Source organism: Malus sylvestris, chromosome 6, assembly GCF_916048215.2.
Source record: "Malus sylvestris chromosome 6, drMalSylv7.2, whole genome shotgun sequence".
Taxonomy (NCBI): Eukaryota; Viridiplantae; Streptophyta; class Magnoliopsida; order Rosales; family Rosaceae; genus Malus; species Malus sylvestris.
Genome location: NC_062265.1, coordinates 7,905,971 through 7,920,313, shown reverse-complemented (window position 1 = coordinate 7,920,313; position 14,343 = coordinate 7,905,971). Strand labels below are relative to the sequence as shown.

Sequence of the window (14,343 nt, the reverse complement as noted above, 5' to 3'; positions counted from 1 at the left end):
CGCCATTCTCTTAATATACGACGTAAGAAAGAGTAATAGGTTGAGTACTAACATTGAGCCAACTTGAGCATCTTCATCCGGAAATAAAAGAAATTTGAATGAAACATAACATGTTTGCATGATTATTTGGTGGTGGATAGCAATACCCCTAACTCATTTTTCTTAATTTGTGAACTACTTAATATCTGTTTCTGTCCTGTTTTTGTTTGATTTAATTTAAATAGCAAATCAACTCAACAAATCCCAAAAATTTGTGTGAGTGTAGCTCTGTGTGTCTAGTATCTGCATATAAAATTTCGTAGACTTTAGATAAGTATAACTCGGTCTAATAATTATTTTTCGGTGGCTGGTCAGTAGGGACAACAACCCAGTTTTTGTGACATTTTAGGTAGTTAGATAAAACAATCTTCTGCGGGAAAGACCCTTATTTTCATATTCTACAATTGACAAATCTTAGTGTTAATAAGGAAAATCAATAGGACATTTGTGTGCTACTTTGTGGTGTGTTTTTAATCCTATCAAATTTTTGGTGCCGTGTCGCCAGGAATTGTTATTTCTAATTACTTATTTTTCTGTTGTTTTCTTTTCTTGTCTCATTAATGTTTTTGCTTTTGTTTTTATTTCAGGTACTCTTCGTAGTATATGCATACTCGAAGGTCCAAGAGCATTGATCTAGCTTCGTACGATCCTGAGCTTGAACGAACACTTCGAAAGCTTCAAAGAAAAATCAAGCAGAAGCGTGCATCGGTGTCCTTACCACCATCTTCTCCATTACATTTGAGTTCAGAAGAGGAGGAAGAACCACAAGAAGGCATGGCTGATAACCGTACTTTGAGGGAGTTTGGCAACACCGAATACGGATCAACAACCATTGTGCATCACCTATCTAAATGCAGATGGAGGATTTGAGCTTAAGTCCGGCATGATTCACTACTTGCCTAAGTTCCATAGCTTCTCAACAGAGGATGCCAACAAGCATCTCATGGAGTTTCATGTGGTATGCTCGGGAATAAAACCAGCAAATGTGGATGAGGAGCAAGTCAAGTTGAGGGCATTCCCATTTACATTAGAAGCCAAGGCAAAGGAGTGACTTTACAATTTACCTCTGAGATCAATGAACACATGGAACCAGGTGAAGCAAGCATTCTTAGAGCAATATTTTCCGACCACAAAAGCTGCAAGCATAAGGAAGGACATATATGCAATCCGACAACAACATGGAGAACCCTTTGGAGATTACTATGAGCGATTCACATATTTGGTTGCATCTTGTCCTAATCATCAAATTTCAGAGCATCTTTTAATACAATATTTTTATGAAGGATTGTGTGGTACTGATCGTGTAATGCTTGATGCAGCAAGTGGAGGAGCATTCATGGACAAGACACAACTAATGCTAAGGCATTGCTAAAGAACATTGCTGGCAATACACGACAATTTGGAAGGTGAGATGAGCTACCTCTTAAGAAAGTTAATGAGGTAAGTGCTAATTCTAGTATTGAATTACAATTAGCTAACTTGACTAATCTTGTGCAACAGGTTATGGTGGCTCCAAAACAGGTGTGCGGTGTATGTTCAATGATAGGACATGCCACGGACATGTGCCCTTCATTGATGGATCAAGGTGGTCTTGAGTAAGCTAATGCGTTAGGAGGGTTTCAGGGGCCACAAAGGCAAAAGTATGATCCACACTCCAACAACTATAATGCAGGGTGGCACGATCATCCACACTTAAAGTGGAACAATCAAGACAACGGACAACAATCTGTTCCTAACACTATAACCGTCCACCTGACTTCTTTCAAGCAAGACCGCAGACACCATTTCAGCCTCAACAACAACAAGCTCCAAGTAGTCTCTTGAGGATTTAATTGTTTCCTTAGCTAACTCTACTCAATCTCATCAACAGAAAACAGACAAAGCAATTGAAAACCTTGAGCGCCAAATGAGTCAGTTAGCAAGTTTGATAGGGCAACAACACCAACCAGGAAGGTTGCCTAGCCAGACCGTGGTGAATCCAAATGCGGAGCAGATGAATGTTGTGACTTTAAGGAGTGGAAAAGAAGTTTTTGAGCAGTCAATGATGCAAAAGAGGACTAGAAAAGATACAAATGAGCAAGGAGAGCTACAAACCAAGAATCTTGAGCAAGATGAGGCTTCAACAGAAACTGAAAAGTCTTTTAAAGCTACAGAATTGAACACAAAAGATTCTGATAAGGTAAGTAAAGAAGTTCAAAATTCATTTAACTCATGTGTCCCTGTTCCTTTTCCTCGTAGGTTTATAAAGTCTAAGAAAGAGTAAACTGATAAGGAAATCTTGGATACTTTCCGGAAAGTTCAAGTGAACTTACCTCTTTTAGATGCCATAAAACAAGTGCCCAAGTATGCAAAGTTCTTTAAAGAGCTTTGTACGAACAAGAGGAGATTCAATGATCAAGAAACTGTGGCATTGAGCAAGGAAGTATCAGCTGTTTTGCAGAGAAAGCTGCCACCAAAGTTGAAAGATGCCGGTAGCTTTACCATTCCATATGTAATTGGAGGCAAAGAGTTTAGGAGAGCATTGTGTGATTTGGGGGCATCCATCAATCTAATACCATATTCAGTGTATGAGTCATTGAACCTTGGAGACTTGAAGGAAACAAAGGTAGTAATCCAGTTGGCAGATCGTTCAAATAGATATCCCAAAGGCCTATTAGAGGATGTACTTGTGAAAGTGAATGAGCTCATTTTTGCCGTTGATTTTTTTGTTCTTGAGATGGAACATGACCCTATGCCTACTGCACTTCCTCTTATATTGGGAAGACCATTCCTTAGAATGGCACGTACGAAGATTGATGTCTACGATGGTACCTTAACCATGGAAATTGATGGGGAAAGCGTCAAGTTCAAAATCTTCAATGCTATGAGGTACCCTAGTGAATTAGAATCTTGTTTGTTTATTGATGTGTTTGACTATTTTGTGCAAGATTATTTTAATGAAGGTGTGGGACAAGATAATTTAGAGAAGGCATTAGTGCATAGCATTACACATGAAAAGCTTAATTATTCTGAGCACATTGAAGAAGAATTAATCCAAACAGTGGCCGCTCTTGAGTCTCTTTCACCAATTCGTGGTAAGTGTTCTTCCTATTTTATTTCTCTTCCTACTTCTAACGAAAAAACTCTTCCTTCTGTGATTCAGGCACCTAAATTGGAGCTTAAACCGATTCCTGAACATTTGAAGTATGCATTTTTTGGAGAGGATGAAACATTACCGGTTATCATATCATCACATCTCACAACAGAAGAGAGGGAGAAACTGATTCGGGTACTGAAGGATCACAAAACTGCCATAGCTTGGAGTATTGCAGATATCAAAGGTATAAATCCAGCTACATGTATGCATAGGATTCTGCTAGAGGAAGGTGCAAAACCAACAAGGGAAGCTCAACGCCGTTTGAACCCACTCATGATGGAGGTCGTTAAGAAAGAGGTTATCAAACTTCTTGATGTTGACATCATATATCCTATTTCGGACAGCAAGTGGGTGATCCCTGTTCAAGTAGTTCCGAAGCGATCCGGAGTCATAGTTGTTAAGAATGAAGCTAGTGAGCTAGTGCCTACACGTGTGCAAAATAGTTGGAGAGTCTGTACAGATTATCGGAAGATAAATAACACCACACGCAAGGATCACTTTCCAATCCCATTCATAGATCAAATGTTAGAAAGGTTAGCTGGTCATTCTCATTATTGCTTTCTTAATGGATATTCTGGATATAATCAAATTGCAGTTGCTCTGGATGATCAAGAAAATACGACTTTCACATGTCCATTTGGCACATTTGCATACCGGAGGATGCCGTTTGGACTTTGCAACGCTCCCGCCACATTTCAAAGGTGTATGGTAAGTATCTTTTTTGATATGATTGAGAAAATAATTGAAGTGTTCATGGATGATTTTTCAGTTTATGGTGATTCTTTTGATACATGTCTACATAATTTGTCTCTAGTTTTAAAACGTTGCCAAGAAACTAATCTAGTCTTAAATTGGGAAAAATGTCATTTCATGGTTTCGCATGGATTAGTTCTAGGACATATCATATCTGAAAAGGGAATTGAAGTTGATAAATCTAAAGTAGAACTTGTTAGTTCTTTACCCCTCCCTACTACTGTCAGGGAGGTTGGTGTGGTAGCATTCAACAAGCTTAAGGAGTTGATGTGCGGCGCTTCAGACTATGTTGTTGGTGCAGTTCTAGGGCAGCGTGTCAACAAAGTGCCACATGTCATCTATTATGCATCTCGAACACTCAATGATGCACAGTTGAATTATTCAACAACAGAGAATGAGCTTCTAGCTGTTGTATTTACTTTAGAAAAATTTAGATCTTATCTAATTGGGACTAAAGTTATTGTGTTTTCTGACCATGCAGCTTTGAAGTATCTACTCACAAAAAAAGATGCAAAACCGCAACTCATTCGATTGATACTTTTGCTTCAAGAGTATGACTTGGAGATCAAGGATAAGAAAGGCAGTGAGAATGTTGTAGCAGATCATCTTAGCAGATTTGTGCATTCAAACACAGAGGAAGATTTTATCCTTTTACGTGAGTTTTCCGGATGAGCAATTCATTAAAGGCTATTGACCCTTGGTATGCAGATGTTATCAATTACAAGGTCACCAAAAAGATTCCAGATGATTTTACACATGCTCAGAAAGATAAGCTTGTCAAAACCGCCAAATTCTCCGAGTGGGATGATCCTTATTTGTGGAAATATTGCACTGATCAATTGATTAGAAGGTGTGTCCCCGAATCTGAGTTTAAATCTATTCTAACTTTTTGTCATTCTTATGCATGTGGTGGCCATTTTGGAGCAAAGAGGACATCCCTGAAGGTGTTAAAGAGTGGTTTTTATTGGCCTCGTGTGTTTAAGGATGCGTACGAGTTTTGTGCAACATGTGATCGTTGTCAACGAACAAGTAACTTAGGCCCAAGAAATCAATTGCCACAAACCCCTATTTTGGTTATTGAGATCTTTGATGTGTGGGGCATTGATTTCATGGGACCTTTTCCATCTTCAAATGGTTTTCTTTACATTTTATTGGTTGTGGATTATGTTTCTAAATGGGTGGAAGCGAAAGCCACCAAAACTAATGATTCAAAAGTTGTTTCAGATTTTATTAAGATTAACATCTTTGCAAGATTTGGAACACCTAGAGCAATCATCAGCGATGGAGGGAGTCACTTTTGCAATCGAACATTTGAAGCGTTGCTTAGGAAGTACAATGTCACACATAAGGTGTCTACACCTTATCATCCGCAAACTAGCGGTCAAGCAGAAGTATCAAACCGTGAGGTGAAGCAAATTTTGGAGAAAACTGTGAGTCCTAGTAGGAAGGATTGGAGCATGCGCTTAAACGATGCATTGTGGGCTTATAGGACTGCTTATAAGACTCCTATTGGAATGTCCCCATTTCCATTAGTTTATGGGAAACCATGTCGTCTTCCAGTAGAGTTAGAACACAAAGCTTATTGGGCGATCAAAGCCTACAACATGGACATGAGTGTTGTCGGACAGCATAGAAAGCTTCAATTGAAAGAGTTAGAAGAAATCCGGAATGATGCATACGAGTCTAGTCGAATATACAAGGAGAAATCAAAGGCATTTCATGACAAGATGATATCAAGGAAGAGCTTTTCCATTGGACAAAAAGTTCTTCTATTTAATTCTCGCCTTCGGTTATTTCCAGGTAAACTTCGTTCTCGATGGGTTGGTCCATTTGTTATAACTAATATTTTTCCTCATGGTGCAATGGAAATCCAAAGTGCAAAGACCAGAAACATGTTCAAAGTGAATGGGCATAGACTCAAGCCATATTATGAGTCTTTTGCGGAGCATGATGTGGAGGTTGTACCCCTCCAAAAACCATCTCCCCTTGGATGATTACTCTTGGTACCGTCTAGCTGCGGACGTAAAAGCAAGCGCTTATTGGGAGGCAACCCAATATTTCTATTCATTGTCTTTTTATTTCATTTTTCAATTTTCCATTTGTTTTTGTTTTCTGAATTTTCTTGCATGCTAAACTGAATTATTTCTTTTCTTTGTAGGAAAATTTGATCGTGCCCACCATTGGAGTTGTTTGCAAAATTGGAGTTTGGGGGTCACTACTTGATTTTACTGCAAATTGGGGAAGTTTTCAGTCCAAATGCTTCATTTTGTTTATTACTATTTTATTTTATTTTTATTTTATGTATTATTGTGTGTGTTTTTTTTTTTTTTTTTTTTTTTTTTTTGACATTGGGGACAATGTCCAGTTTAAGTTTGGGGGTAAGGATTGAAAAAAAAATGACCAAATTGAAAATTTGAACTGGTTTGATATGTTTTCATGTTGTTTCTTTTTGTTTTCTTAGTTAGTTTTATTTACTCTAAACAAAAACACAAAAACATTCAGAAAATTTGAAAATTCAAAAAAATATTGTCTTGTTTTATTTATTGCTTTGAATTAGATTTTTGTTAGTTTCCCGACCCAATGATATAATTGGATCAAATTTGAACTACAAGGATCAAGAATTTAGTAAGCATGTGTCGTGTGAAATTCCTTATTCTCCTGTTAGCCTTGTACATGTTTAATCATATGTGAAAAACCAAAGTATGACTTAAAACTTCGCATGTGAATATAGTGATCATATACAACCTATGTAAGTTTTTGAGCCTATTGAAAGTGTGTGCATTTTTCACACTCATATTCTTTCATGTATGATGAACTTATGTGACTTAGATCTTTAGAACTTGCGTAACGATCTTTCAAAATATTTGTCATTTGATTGCATGAACTTGAAAATGATAGAGGCATTAGGTTTATCACCATGGCCAAAATAAGCATGTTTCTTAAAGAAAAATGATATCATTAGATTGCCAATTTGAGCTGTATATGTTGAGCCTTTTATTTCTTATCACCAGATATGTCTACCCTTATACCTTAAACATTTTTCCTTACCCTTTCCAAGCTAGCTAGTGAGCAATGTGAGATTGTCTTATGAGAAATGTTTGTGAAGTACTTTGAAGGAGTTTGGAAAAAGAATAAGTGTGGGGGTATTTCATGTTTGTATTTAGTTATGTGCAAAATTAGTTCGAAAAAAAAAAAGTATACAAAGCAAATAAAATGTTTTTAAAGTTTCAGTTTAGCGGTGTGGTTGGAGGTATTAGTAGAGTGGTTGGAGAGCTTTAGTTCTTGTAAATCTCAACAAGAGAATTGCTTGCAATGTAGCTTGGAACTTGTGTTTACCTATCCTTTCATTTCTATAACCCTCTTCCTAAGCCTCATTACAACCAATAAAAGTCCTCTTGATTTAAGTTTTGCAATTATGATTGTGGAGATGAGATCTTTATGCAAGCTTATGGTAGATCTTTCACATCTGATTCTTTGAGCGAAACATGTTAAACTAAACATATGTGTGATTGAGTGTATGTCCCGTGAGAAGATCACTAGTTAGCATGTGGTGTTTAAAAAAAAAACTTGAAATTGCATTAACATGGCTATTACACACACTACACTTCATAGATAATTAAAAGATTACTGCTAACATTTGAATAAGGAAGATGAGCTTGGATTAGCTTGTTTGGTGCTAGCTAAGGTTCTTGATGATTTGTTTTCTTGAATGAAATTCTATGAGGGTCACATAGGGGGAAGCTATTGCTTTTCATGTTGCTACTTTTTGATATTTTCTTCGTTTCGCTCGAGGACTAGCAAAAGCTAAGTGTGGGGGTTTTTGATAAGCTCATATTTATATATATTTTACATCAAATTCACTTGTTTTTTCTTAGTTAGTTCCTTATTTTTTTGAGCTATTTACTTTGTTTTCGTGTTTTCTAGGATTTGTCAAGCAAAGAAAAGAAAAATAGCACAAGTTGGATATTAAGTAACAAATTCGTCAAAACTGCCTGTGCAGGTCAGCTGACTTTGGAAGCAAGTTGCGAACAGCTCAAAATGAATTAGAGAATGAGCCTTATATGCTTGGAAAGCTACAGATGTCTATTTTCTGGAGCATTTCGCGGATTGTTAATAGCATTTTTGTAGAAGAAGTTATGGCTGTTTTAACACTGAAAGGTTTACAAGAGACTGGGCAGCTTGTAACTGCAATGAAAGCAATAAACCCAATAAATCTAGCAGCCAAAACTGATGCAGCCAAGAACAAGCCAGCTGATACCTATTCAAATATTAGAGGAAATGAAAATAAAGATGAGAATTAAGTGAGAGTAATTGGCATAAAGGCTACCCAAAGAGTTACAATTGTTTTACCATTTCCTCTCACTTATTGTCATCACTAATTGGCTGTTAGTGGGATGAGTTATAGAGTAGAAATGAGGCAGCAAGCATGGGCATAAAGGCTGAGGTTGCAGCGGCAAAAGAGTAGTTTTTTTTTTTAGGAAAAAAAGATAGAAAAAAAAAAAGAAGGAAAGGAAGGAAAAAAAGGCAAGGCTGCTGCGTTGAGGAAGGAAGGAAAGGAAGGAGGAAATCTTGCCATTCTCTTCTTTCGGTTTTATCTTCTCAAACTCATGTCTTTCTTTTGGTTTAATTTGAGAACTATGTGTAACTAAATTTTTAGAAGTTAGGGGTTGTTTTGAAGCCCCGAATATGATTGCAAGTTTGTTATGACATTTTGTTTGAATTACTTTTATGAATGGATGAAAATTGGTTCACTACTTGTCTCATTGATGAATTCTTTATTTGTTTTCTATGGATGCATACTTAGTAAGCATATATAGGATTCTAATGCTATGAATGTGTGTGCTTGCCCTTGTCGAATGAGGACCTACATATGTTCTAGAGTAGTACTTGTTAATTGCGATTAACATGTGAACCAATTTCTAGGATAAGTAAAACAACGCCAGTAGGTATGATGCCTTGTGATGACTCAAACTCTTTTCGTTCTTAATGATTTCTACTTATTAAATCTATGAACACGTCATTGTAGATTGCATGCTAGGGACTAAGTTAAGTTGAAAACACCATTCTCTTAACATACTACGTAAGAAAGAGTAATAGGTTGAGTTCTAACATTGAGCCAACTTGAGCATCTTCATCCGGAAATAAAAGAAATTTGAATGAAACATAACATGTTTGCAAGATTATTTGGTGGTGGATAGCAATACCCCTAACTCGTTTTTCTTAATTTGTGAACTACTTAATATCTGTTTCTGTCCTGTTTTTATTCGATTTAATTTAAATAGCAAATCAACTCCAAAAATCCCAAATATTTGTGTGAGTGTAGCTTTGTGTGTCTAGTATCTGCATATAAAATTTCGTAGACTTTAGATAAAGTATAAGTCGATCTAATAATTATTTTTCGGTGGCTGGTCAGTAGGGGCAGCAACCCAGTTTTTGTGACATTTTAGGTAGTTAGATAAAACAATCTTCTGCGGGAAAGACCCTTATTTTCATATGCTACAATTGACAAATCTTATTGTTAATAAAGAAAATCAATAGGACATTTGTGTGCTACTTTGTGGTGTGCTTTTAATCTTATCAGCCATACCAAAACATAAAATATAATAAGTAACTCATGTGAGAATAAATTCATGAAAAATAACATATTAGTTGGAACCCCTGAGGAAGTCTATACGGCTGAATTCATAGCTCATTAGTCAATCTAGGCGGAGTTAATACAATGACCTATACAACACTACACTACAAACAAGTCAGAACCACTAAAAGGGTTTGTACGACAAGACTGGGTGTAATATAATTATGCTCAATATAACGCTCTCATGATAGCTGGGCGATGAATTGCTAGTCATCTACGAGTCGGAACCACCTATGATGGTCTGTACGATAAGACTGTGCACCTAAATTGGATCCAATGTGAGCATATGGTACGAGAGGTGACATTATATACAGGCATGTGCCATATCTTTGACTAAATCACAATCACCCTAAGTGCAGGTTTATGAGCTCAATGTTTCACAATCACAACTTTAATCACAATCACAATTCATAACTCACTTGGGCTTACCTGAGCATCCACAACACCACAATTATATAATATGCATCATATACTAGTTCATATATGGAATATAAATTTATATGCATGGTATTTCAAGGCATACTTTCATTTAAATGCATTTTCTGGGAAAATATCAAGTATATAAGTATATACTGAAAACCAAAAGCCCACTCACTAGTATGTTAAAGGGTTGTAACCCCGAGTCGTCCTTGACTGCGCTCGTCCTCGGGATAAGTCTCCCCTATATGCAAAACAACTATAAAAACGTTAATTTAAAGCACATAATCAATACTAGCTAATAAATTTTCATACATTGCTCAAATAAGATGTTTGAATATACCAATGTGATCTACACAACCTCACGAATATCCCCACATTTTTAGAAAAATTTTCCAACCACCCACGCGTCGCCCACGTGCTAGGCACACTGACGGTAACAGTGACGCCGTTAGGAATATTCCGTTAAAAAGTAACATAATCTGTTAGTTTTACCTGACGGCATCAGAATATTCCGTCAACTTTGACAGAATATTCTATCTTCTTCTCCGGTTAGTCTCGCCGATCGTCGTCGCCGTTCGCCGGAAACTGAAAAAACACGAAAACAATATCTTGTCCAATTCTCGACCAAATTCCATGAAACTTGAATCAAATTGAAGCTTAGGACGAGTATAACACAACTATACCTATTTTGGGACCTAAAATCCACGAAAATTTGCTGGGGAACCTTCGATAATCCGGCCAAACTTCAAATGCATATATCTCAACTTCCCGACGTCTAAATCAAGTCATTTTTCTTCTCCGAGCTTTGTGGAGAGGTCCTTAAGCTCCCTATAAGCTTGAAATCTCCCAAAAACTCCACATTCACATATGCATGAACAGTACCTCCATTCAGGGTTCTTGGTTCTCACGATCCCGAAGCTTTCACGTCCTAAAAATGAAACGGATGGGTTCGTGACGATGAGATGAAGATGATGATGCTAACCACAAGCTCGATCCGTGTGTGAAAAGGAGGTTGCAATGGTCGTCCGTACAACTTGTATGGAATTTGCAGGAAAATCGAGAGAGAGGAGAGAGAGAGAAGGCACGGGAGAGAGGGAGAGATCTTTTGAGTGTGTGTGTGTGTGGTCGTCACACTAACACATCATCAAAACAACATTTTTACAACACCAACCATAAAATATCTAGGTCTAAACTTGACCAAAATAAACTAGGGCAATAAAATAAAATCCAAAATTTTGCCCAAGTCCAATGATTCAATCCATCCCTCAGGGGTAATTCCGTCAATTCACATCATCGAGAATATAATATAATAAGTTCAGGGACGGGCTGTGACAATATTACCTTTGAAACGAAGGCAATTACATACTAGCACAGAAATATGAACACTTAATCAATTTTAACAATCGACAAACACCCTGTGAGGCTGCAGCCACAAAGAACAACAGCAAAGTAAAACATTTGATTCCGAAGGTTTGATGGAATTGTTATGATGTGAAACCTGTTACACTCTGCAGAATATTTTGTACCAATTTCTTGATACTTGAAGAAGCAGCTAAGCTGACTTCCATCCTGATTGTGAAGCACAAAATAAATGTCAAATACTTTGTATTCATAGAAGAAGCATTAATACCAAACCGTCGCTAATCAGGTCATAAATTGTAGTAGGAATAGCATATCAAATGTCAGGCAGAAATAAGCTTGATTAATCAATGACAGAAAACAAGTTAAATAAAACACAAGTGCCTTTTCTGCACAGAATAGCGGTTTTAACGACACTCTTTGTGACACAGAAACTTTAAGAACGAATTGAAAATAGCACAAGGAATGGCCTGTTTAAACACCGTTTTCATGTGCGACCAATCAAGTCCCCTACTTCATCTCTCAGATAACGCCAAATGCCAATGCCAAGGTTCAATCCAGCAAGTACAAATGGAATTTGGGAGCCAACAAAAGAGGGGGAGAGGAAGAAAGACGGAGGGAGGGAGGGGAGGGGAGGGGGTAAGAAAGGAGGCAGAAATCACGCACACCAGAGATTTAACATCACACAAATCAGGAGTACAATGATTAGCATTAACTAATTAACCTGACGTGGAGATACTAAAAAAGATCCTAACCTTGAAGCACAACAAGATAATTAAATTCATTCATGCCATTAAAGAAGGAATCAGAAGAATCAAATTTCCTACACACGCATAAAACATATATTAATTTCCCTCATGCCTGAACATTAATTGTGCAAACCTATATGTATAACCTATTTACTTGCCTTAATGTAAAACTTACAAAGGGTACGGGCATCGGTATGTAAAAGCATGAAATTCAAAGATGAAACAAGCAGATGTCTTAATATTCAACGTCAAAAAAGGCTCGCCTTGTCGGAGCTTTTCCAGAACAAGGAAGGATGCAGTCACTAAAGTCACTAAACTCTGTATTGAAATAGGGTTTGCAGAACAATGCAAAACTCTGCTCCCCAACGATGTAGGGAAGCCAGTTACATGTTACAAATAATAAAACTATCAGAATCATTCAAAAAATAAACGAAAGCACAACAAATCTCCCACAAGCCTAATCGCTGAATACCATTAACAAGAGAAAGTTCTGAAATTGACGCTATATCATGCACATATAATATAAACTCCATATACATATTAGACCTACTTCCATGTAAAGCAACTAGATTTACCCTGCATCCTGCCCCCTAATGAGCAATACAATAAAGCCGAAAAAGACTAAACTAAACTAAACATAAAGAAAGGGAAATTAGATATCCTTTCTCTTTTTTTCCTTCTTATATATTTTTGTTCTGCCTTGTATAGGGTAAATTCCAATTCTTCTTCTGTTAAAATTGAGTACATTATACCTCAAAAAATTGAGGCTTCCACTCCACAGGTGCAGCAGCAACTTCCATTTACGCAGTTTCGAGAAAATCACAATCTTCAAGTCACCATACAAATCTACCTCTGCAACAAAAACCCAATCATCCATTAGCATCAAAAACCCCACAAAACATGAATTCGCAGAAACTCAGAGAGAGAGAGAGATATATATACCTTACATGGAGAATCTGCAGACTTATAAGCATCTGCAGTGACACCAAGCAGCCACAACCCAGGAAAAATACTCTGCAAATTCATTCAACCCAGAAATAAATTACATAAAATTCATAAAATAAAAAAAAATCATGTTAAAACCAACCAAAATGGGAGAGGGCAAAGTGGACGTACATCGAGTTGTTTCTGAACATTCTTGGGCCGCTTCTTGGGCCTTCTGGGGGGCCTCGACCCGGTCATCACGAACACGTCCTCTTCAATCTCCTCCTTCGACAAAGCGATCCAGAACTTGCTCTTCTCCTTCTTCTTCTTCTCCACACTCTGCCCCTCCGCCAGACCCCTCAACCTCATCGACTTCGGCTGCTGCTGCTGCATCATTTCGCTCTGACTCCGGTTTGGCCCCTCCGGTTCCTGCGCTTCCCGGTTTGCAGCAGCCGCAGCGTTAGGGCCACTCGCCTTTTGAAACGACGCCGTCGCCAGAGCTCTTCTGGGCCTCAAATTCCATGGCTTCTGAAGTAGCACCTCAGCTTCCTCCTCTTCTTGATCGCTCTCCCGCTCCTCGCTCCTGCGACGCTCGTTTTCCGAGCACGGGATCAACGATAATCGGCAGCGATCGGCGCGGGAGGACCCGACGTGGTTATAGCGGTCTGGTTCGGAGTCTGGGTCGGAGGCCGGTTCGGAGGAGGCGGGTCGGCGGTTGCGGTTGTGGTTGTTGGCAGTGGCGTTCTTAGTCCCCCATTTCAAGAATGTGAATGGGAAGTTGTGCAGCGGCGACTTCACTGGCGCTGTCGCCATTATTCCTGATCAACACGCAGAGCTCAAGCCTTCAAAGTTTCAAGCCCACCAGGCGGCTATACATACAAAACAACCTATATATAAATATATATATCTATCTATCAATCTTGTATGCTAGTGCTTCAAGTTTTTAGAGAGAGAAAGTGGAGGAGGAGAGAGGGAGAGAGGCGGAAGAGAGAGAGGGCGAGAGAGAGTAGGTTGTGTGTGATGACAGGGAAAGCCAGGGCTGTGGTTTTTTCTAAAAGCTGTTCACCTTAAAAAATTAATAATGATTTACTTTACTCTTTATTTTATCTTTATCATTAAAATTTAAAATTTTCAAATCATTTTCATTAATTTTTCTTTTTTCTAACCCTCTACTGTCTACGACTCTACTGCGTTACGATTTTTGGATTTACTAATTTTGCCTTGCTTTTTAATTTATTTCTTTTGTTTCTGATTCGCTTTTGGCTAGTCACAGTAATATAGTTCAAATTTGTTTTTGACAACAATTGAACTCTCACTTACAAGTGAAA

The 14,343-nt window shown here is 37.8% G+C and overlaps 1 protein-coding gene across 7 annotated transcripts; it reads right to left on the bottom strand.

Moving 5' to 3' along the window:
* Nucleotides 1–10,088: 10,088 nt before the first annotated feature.
* LOC126625004 (uncharacterized) lies at nt 10,089–14,042 on the bottom strand. 7 transcript variants are annotated; one of them, XR_007624286.1, is made up of 4 exons: nt 13,208–14,042; nt 13,034–13,105; nt 12,844–12,943; nt 10,089–10,224 (listed from the first exon to the last, which is right to left on the bottom strand). XR_007624286.1 is itself a non-coding variant. In XM_050294076.1 (3 exons), the coding sequence occupies exons 1-3, from the start codon at nt 13,826–13,828 to the stop codon at nt 12,938–12,940; spliced, it is 699 nt and encodes a 232-aa protein (XP_050150033.1). In that variant the 5' UTR covers nt 13,829–14,042; the 3' UTR covers nt 12,386–12,937. The 7 variants fall into 7 exon arrangements, 2 of the variants coding, with proteins under 2 accessions (XP_050150033.1, XP_050150035.1); XR_007624288.1 differs by having other exon boundaries at nt 10,179–10,239; nt 13,039–13,105; XR_007624285.1 differs by having other exon boundaries at nt 10,185–10,239.
* Between the last annotated feature and the right edge of the window lie 301 nt (nt 14,043–14,343).